This window comes from Amaranthus tricolor, chromosome 16 (assembly GCF_026212465.1).
Source record: "Amaranthus tricolor cultivar Red isolate AtriRed21 chromosome 16, ASM2621246v1, whole genome shotgun sequence".
Taxonomy (NCBI): domain Eukaryota; kingdom Viridiplantae; phylum Streptophyta; class Magnoliopsida; order Caryophyllales; family Amaranthaceae; genus Amaranthus; species Amaranthus tricolor.
This window is the reverse complement of record NC_080062.1, coordinates 19,185,236-19,193,188: the sequence shown is the minus strand read 5'-3', so window position 1 is coordinate 19,193,188 and position 7,953 is coordinate 19,185,236. Positions and strand designations below refer to the sequence as shown.

Genomic DNA, 7,953 nt, shown 5'->3' with positions numbered 1-7,953 from the left:
CGCCGATTTCACGGCACTTAAATTATCTTAATAAAACTAAACCCCATCTTTTAACACTTAAATATACTACTTCTTTCAATACAATTATACTTACAACACTTTTCTTACTTAATTACTTTATCCGTTTCTTAATATTCCTTCTGTTTAGAATATTTTATTTTGGGAAGAGAAATTTGATTAAAATTTTTAAGATATATATAGATAATAAAATTTATCTATGTAATGTCTCGTTATATTCGTCTTAATGTGTATTTTTTAATATATATTTTTTTTGCATTTTTTATAAAGAGAACAAAAAAATGAAGGGAGCATATTATTATTTTTAACAAAAAATAAGTATTTAAATATTTGCTTTGTCTCTATTTTTTTCCTTACTTGAATATACCAATTTCTAATTATTGTGTAAAACACTTATATAACGAGTAAAACAAAATAAAAAGAAATTAAATAAAAAAATTACTTTTATGAGAGATCGTCTTAGACGAACTCAAACAATAAGCTATATACTAATAATTGAATTAAATAGAGTATTCACCCTCTTACACAGAAATTTGTGAATTATTTGATGTTTATTGTTTTCGCTTTTGCTGTTTTTCGTTGTCTTTGGCTCCAAATAATAAAATACTCAGTTTTAGGAGCCTTGCCATGGCCTTGAGCATAGAACCCTGTGTCACTACTCACTATTAGGCAATAGGCATTAGCAATAGCCACTGTATTCACTACTCTCCATTTTCCCATACACCTATCACCTAATCCCTTACCTCCAAACCCTTTCCCTTCTCTTTCTTCCTCCCACCATCAACAATCCTTTTTCACCATTGTCAACCTCTAAATGTACTTCATTCATTAGCCTCCATTTTCTGGTAAGAAACTTGTTCACCCTTTTAAGCATGAAAAACAGAGTTATTAGCATTTAGCATTTCACATGCACACATTTTAAGCATGAAAAACAGAGTGTATTATTTCTCCTTGCAACTTCACAGTTTCAGTTTTTAACCGTTTTTTTAATTTTTTTTTCTTAAAAAGGAACTAAATGGAGACTTATAATCTACAATCCATCCATGTTTATATCATAAACATGATTTTAATGATCTGGGTAGTTTCAGTTTCAAGCTTATCACCAGATGGGCAAGCCTTATTATCTCTCTTATCAGCTGCAGACCCCATTTCAAAATCATCATCTTCAATACTTTCTACATGGAATCCTTCTTCCATTACTCCATGTTCATGGAAAGGTATTACTTGTTCTCCTCAGCAAAATGTCATTTCTCTTTCTCTTCCCAACATCTTTCTCAACCTTTCTTCTCTTCCTTCTCGCCTCTCTTCCCTCTCATCTCTTCAACTTCTTAATCTTTCATCCACCAACATCTCTGGTTCCATTCCTCCCTCATTTGGCCTTTTTTCCCATCTTCGTCTTCTCGACCTTTCCGATAATAACCTCTCTGGTTCCATCCCAAAAGAACTAGGAAACCTTTCTTCATTACAGTTCCTTTACTTGAATGCCAATAAACTTTCTGGGCAAATCCCACCTCAGCTTTCTAATTTAACCTCTTTGCAAGTTCTTTGTCTTCAAGATAGTTTGATTAATGGCTCAATACCTTCACAGTTGGGTTCATTACTATCCCTTCAGCAGTTTAGGTTAGGGGGTAACCCTTATTTAACAGGGAAGATCCCTCACCAGTTAGGTTTACTCACTAATCTTACAATATTTGGGGTTGCTGCAACTGGGTTATCCGGAAACCTACCCTATACATTTGGGAACCTCCAAAAATTAGAGACCCTTGCTGTGTATGATACCGAGATTTCTGGGTCGATTCCGCCAGAGTTGGGTTCATGTTCCCAGCTCACAAATTTGTACTTACACATGAATAAGATGACGGGCGAAATACCCCCTCAGTTGGGTAGACTTAAGAAGCTCAGTAGCTTACTTCTATGGGGGAATACTCTATCGGGCAGTATTCCAGCCGAGCTGTCGAATTGTTCGGACTTGATTGTGCTTGATTTATCAGCTAATAATTTATCTGGGAAGATTCCTGGTGAATTGGGGAAATTGGTGTTGTTACAGCAGCTTCATCTATCAGATAATTTACTAACTGGTTCAATTCCTTCTGAGTTGAGTAACTGTACTAGTCTCACTACTATACAGTTTGATAAGAATCAACTTTCAGGTGTTATTCCTCCTCAGATAGGAGATCTTAAGTTTTTGCAGAGCTTTTTCCTATGGGGAAACTCGGTGTCTGGGACTATTCCTGCCGAGTTTGGGAATTGTAGTGAGCTATACACGCTCGATCTTTCGAGGAATAAGCTTACTGGGTCAATCCCAGAGGAAATTTTAGGATTGAAGAAGCTCAGCAAGCTGTTGTTGCTGGGGAATGCATTGACTGGTGGGTTGTCACCGGCTATTGCAAACTGTGAGTCGTTGGTGAGATTGAGGCTGGGAGAAAATCGACTTTCTGGACAGATTCCAAAAGAGATAGGGCAGTTGCAGAATCTTGTTTTTCTCGACTTGTATATGAATCAATTTTCGGGTAATCTCCCTCATGAGATTGGTAATGTCACTGTCCTTGAGCTGCTTGATTTGCACAATAATCATTTGACAGGAGAAATCCCATCTGAGTTGGGACACCTAGTAAACCTTGAACAACTTGATCTAAGTAAGAATAGCTTTACTGGGGAAATACCTTTGAGTTTCGGAAACTTCAGCTACCTAAATAAACTCATCCTTAACAACAATTTCTTATCAGGGCACATTCCTGCTTCCATCCGAAACATGCAAAAACTTACACTTCTTGATCTGAGCTCGAATAACCTATCCGGGGAAATCCCACCTGAAATCGGGTTTTTGACAAGCTTATCGATTAGCTTAGACTTGAGTCATAACGCATTGAGTGGTCAAATCCCGGAACCTATCTCTAGTTTAACTCAGTTGCAGTCTCTAGATCTTTCTCACAACATGCTTTCTGGAAAAATCATAGTGCTTGGTTTCTTAACAAGCCTGACTTCTTTGAATGTCTCCTTCAATAACTTCTCGGGCCCTATTCCCGTTACTCCATTTTTCAAAACCCTAACATCAAATTCCTTTCTCGACAACAAAAACCTCTGTCAATCTCTTGATGGTTCTACATGTTCATCAGGCTTTTTTGGAAGGCATGGTTTAAACACTGCCAAAACATTTACTCTAATATTTGTGATCCTAGCGTCTGTTACAACGGCTCTTATAGTTTCGTGGATAGTCGTTGCAAGAAATCGAAGATACATAGTAGAGAAATCAGGTGGAAACTCGACTGCTGCAGCGGGTTCAGATGATTTCTCTTATCCATGGACTTACATTCCCTTCCAAAAGCCCGGTTTCACAATCGACAACATATTAGACTGCTTAAAAGATGAAAATATCATAGGGAAAGGATGTTCTGGTGTTGTATACAAGGCAGAAATGCCCTCAGGAGAGCTAATTGCTGTTAAAAAACTATGGAAAACGAAGAAAGAAGACGAAATTGTCGATTCATTCGCTGCAGAAATAGAGATCCTTGGGCATATTCGACATAGAAATATCGTGAAGCTGTTGGGTTATTGTTCAAATAAGAGTGTGAAGCTACTGCTTTATAATTACATATCGAATGGAAATTTGCAGCACCTGTTGCAGAATAATCGAAACTTGGACTGGGAAACGAGGTATAAGATTGCTGTTGGATCAGCACATGGTCTTGCTTATCTCCATCACGATTGTGTGCCACAGATTATTCACAGAGATGTCAAATGCAATAACATACTTCTCGATTCAAAGTACGATGTTTATCTCGCGGATTTTGGATTAGCAAAGCTCATGCATTCTTCTAACTATCATCATGCAATATCTAAAGTTGCTGGATCTTATGGATATATAGCTCCAGGCAAGCTCTTCTTACTCTAGTCTTAATTTACCATTATATATTTCTGCTATAGCTTGTTGATTTTAACATCACATTTCTGATAGGCAATTCAATTCTTTGCTGGTTTTAAGGTGATTACAGAGTATCGATCATATAAATCATTTTTAGTTTAACACAATACATGACAAAAACTAGTCACGGATTCTGTAATGCAGATATCAAGGATGATAAAATTCTTCACAAACATTGGGCTTTCCTTTTGGCTGTTTTTGTCAAGTATTCTTAATAGTACAATCTTTTGTCGTAGATTTTTGACTTTATAGTTGGTATTGGGACAATAGGTTGGGTTCGAATCTCCACCACTCATCATTTAAAGTGGTATATTCTGCGTCGGATATGAGGAAGGCTTGTGTTTCATTCACACTTTTAGTATAAAGGGTGTTAGAGTATATCAAATATCTTGGGATTTAAACCATCAACTTAACCTTTTGACTGAGTTGGTTTCTTGAAAATATTTAGGTTTGTAGGGTATTGTCTAAAAATGGATAGAAAATCATAGTTTAGTCCAATGGTTTGAAGTCTTTTTCGGTCTGATTCTCCCCATTTACAGAAAGGATTAAATTACCTTTTCCTCTTGCTTGTACGGGATTCTACGGCCTTACCCTCGATTAGAAAAGTCTAAAGTAAGAACTGACCATGGATCGTCATATGTTGCAGAGTACGGTTACACAATGAACATAACGGAAAAGAGTGATGTTTACAGTTACGGAGTAGTCCTGTTGGAAATCTTAAGCGGCCGCAGTGCAATTGAAAATCAGGTGATGGGAGATGGACAGCACATAGTTGAGTGGGTAAAGAAGAAAATGGGAAGCTTTGAACCAGCAGTATCTGTATTAGATGCAAAGCTTCAAAGACTACCTGATCAAATGGTGCAAGAAATGCTTCAAACACTAGGGATCGCTATGTTTTGTGTGAACTCGGCACCATCCGAGAGGCCAACAATGAAGGAAGTTGTAGCCTTGCTCATGGAGGTCAAAACTACTCCTGAAGAATTAGGAAAAACCAGTCAACCTCCAATAAAACAGCAGCATTCAACTCATAGCTAGCTGATTCTTGTTTTCTCCTTACTGTTTTCTTGTTCTTCATTAGATACATTTTCCTATTATTGTTCACATTGTAGGAAGGGTAGAGAAAGATGGTTCTTTGGCTTAGAAGGATTTTATTTCATAATTTCTTGTACAGATTTGTAGGAAACTATTAACGTGTTTGAATCCTTTACCACCCGTTTGGTAATCGGTATTAAATGGTAGAAATGCTAATGGAAAGTCAGAGTAGTTTTGGTAGAAATTTCTTTTGACAAGTTTAATGATTATGTTTATTCTATATCTGAAAATGTGGCATTATGTGGTAATGGAAAATTGTGAAAAAAAACTTTTTTATGATTTAAGTATCATTACCATGATAATGGCATAATATATATTATTAAAATTTAAATTACAAATCATTTTCATTTCCATCATTTAGTGTCGATTACCAAACGGGCCGTTAATATAAAGTTGTGCTATATTTTTTATTTCCCTCCTATTTGAGTTTCCTTTTTTCAATATTTTTGATCGTAAATAAATATATCCAATTATCGACAAATTTTGTTGTAGAATAATCACGTAATATTAATGTCAAAGCCTTAATCTCTATTATATGGTTGCAAGAATCTATTGGAATCCACTTTTAGAATAATAGATAGCCGATCTCATATAGTTAAGGCGGAACATTATATATCAATTAATTCAAGAAAAATAGTACAAAAAGAGTACGTGTAAATAAAGGTACAAGCATAAAGGAGTTAAATTGTAGAAGTAGTTTAGAAGCGGAAATAGGTTGAAATCTAGAGAAAAGATATGGAAGGTTTTCGAGATGCATGCGTTGGTTACTTAAGAGCAAATAATAGGAGTAAAAGCAAAAGTGGAAGCAATGTATGTACTCGTAGTAAGATTAGGATCTTGCATGTGTTGCAAATTGGGAGACAATCAAGAACAAACCACGCCTGTAACTCATTGTCCACATGCCTTTACAATGCTCCCCTCAAATAATCATTATTATGCTTCACTTGACTACCGTTTTCCAAAGACTCATAACTAGGAATGATTGTGGATCCAAGATCCTATTAAATTCGTTTAAGTTCCCCCATATTTTTAGGGTCTAGATCTAATTTTTGAAGACCCAGCGGACTCAGGTTTCATTTGGAGTTCAAAACAAATGCATCTAGGACTCGGTCTAGGTCAGATTTTTTGAGACCTAGCTAATTCAGGTTCGATTTCGGGTTCAAAATAAATGCTTCTGGGCCTGGTCTAGGGTCTCCAGACCTGCACATGATCCAAACCCTCTCTCTGGTCCCATTTAAGACCCAAACGTCGTAGATCCATTCCATACCCGTTAGACCCGCTTTAGACCCAACCTATTATATAACTCAAAATCATTTTACATTCGTTCTTAAACTACTTTTATATTTATTTGATGACGATTTAGACTTATATAGAACAATTGATCCATTTTAGTATTAATAAAGCTTTTTAAATGTAAAAAAGTTTAAGTATGAATGATTAAATTAAGATCCGTTAGTAGCCTAGACCTATTAGACCTGATGGTCTAGGTCCGGGTCTAAAATTGTCAGATCCTAAGAGTTCGGGTTCGAGTATGGATCCACCAAAAAGTAATGGGTCTGGGTTCGAATTTAATTGGACCCCATCCATGACCGGCCATACTCATAATATTATTTGATAGTTGCAGCTGATAGTGTCATTTTTCCCTATAACATACTATTATCAATTGCAATTGAACAGAATGGAGGTAATATACAAATATTTCCTTCTATTGAACTTATATGTCTCACTATACCTTCAACACAAACTTATTTTTGCTTCTACTGTCTTCGTAGGATGGTGTTTGGTTTTTTCTGTTTTTCATATAAATAGGTATGTCACATAGCAATTTATTTATTACATAAAAATAAAGAATGCAGTTTTTTTTGGGATAAAAATTTATATCCAGTGAAATATCTTATCCAAACTAAGCTGCATGAAATTTCTTATGACCTTGTCATTTTTATTGGTATAATTTCATTTCATTTTTATTGCTTCAAACTTTTAGTGATAAAGGAACTCGTTTGGTTGTTTATAACTTACAATTTTTTGTTTTTTAATTCAAAATGAAATACCCTCTGATGAATGGTATGGTCAATTTATCATTCATTTAATTCTAATATTTTAAATTTTGATGATTTAAATAAAATACAAATAAATCGCTAATTCACTTAGCGGTTTATTTATTGTATTATTTTTTTCAATTTTAATTATAAAGCTGAATATTAATAAATCGCTAAGTCACATGACGATTTGTTTTATAAACCACTATGTGAGTTAGCAGTTTATTTTTGCTCCAAATGAACTTTTACGATTAGAAAGATGTGTTTGACTTTGAAAAATCTAGGTAGGGTATGAGTTATGGCTGTTTTGTGAAGTTAAAAAAGAAAGAAACTCGTGTTTAGGTCTGTCCTGAAATCCTTTAGGAATCTTGAAGTAGTCCGTCATGAGTTATGAATCGAAAGAAACGATCAAGTATTGGGTCAATAATAATCCCAAAAACATAAAAAAATGTATCAAAGATAAAATTGAGATAACTAAAGAACTCTTATCAAGAATATAAAAATAAGAAAAAATCTCACTTGAAATCATAAGTGAACATTCATTTAACGTTAGAAATTACCAATTAAAGTGGAAGAAACAATCACTTAGACCACTCAAATTTGTCCAATATGAGTAATTCCACACTTAGAAACCTTGTAGTCAAATCTTGCAAGATCTCGACAAAAGTCTGTTTAAGCAAAGCTTGTTTTTTGATCATCAAATTTTCATATGTTTTTCCATTCATCAACTTTACCTTATATAGGCTCTCGAATACAATGCTTTAAATTCTAAAAAACATAGGATATTTTGGCTAAAACCAAACAGCCAAGACAATAAATTACAAGCATTAAACTACTTATTCCCTAATAAAACCGAAAAAAATATCTTTTATGATATTGAAA

The 7,953-nt window shown here is 34.7% G+C and overlaps 1 protein-coding gene across 1 annotated transcript; it reads left to right on the top strand.

Annotated features, from left to right (window-relative positions):
- Positions 1-616: 616 nt before the first annotated feature.
- LOC130803273 (LRR receptor-like serine/threonine-protein kinase RGI5) lies at positions 617-5,234 on the top strand. Its single transcript, XM_057667475.1, has 2 exons — positions 617-3,890; positions 4,587-5,234. The coding sequence occupies exons 1-2, from the start codon at positions 1,034-1,036 to the stop codon at positions 4,973-4,975; spliced, it is 3,246 nt and encodes a 1,081-aa protein (XP_057523458.1). The 5' UTR covers positions 617-1,033; the 3' UTR covers positions 4,976-5,234.
- Positions 5,235-7,953: the final 2,719 nt, after the last annotated feature.

Excerpts from the sequence above, each read along its gene's own strand:
- LOC130803273 (XM_057667475.1), top strand. The coding sequence starts at position 1,034 with ATGGAGACTTATAATCTACAATCCATCCATGTTTATATCATAAACATG. Across the intron at positions 3,891-4,586 it reads TTATGGATATATAGCTCCAG|AGTACGGTTACACAATGAAC; the intron begins GCAAGCTCTTCT and ends CATATGTTGCAG.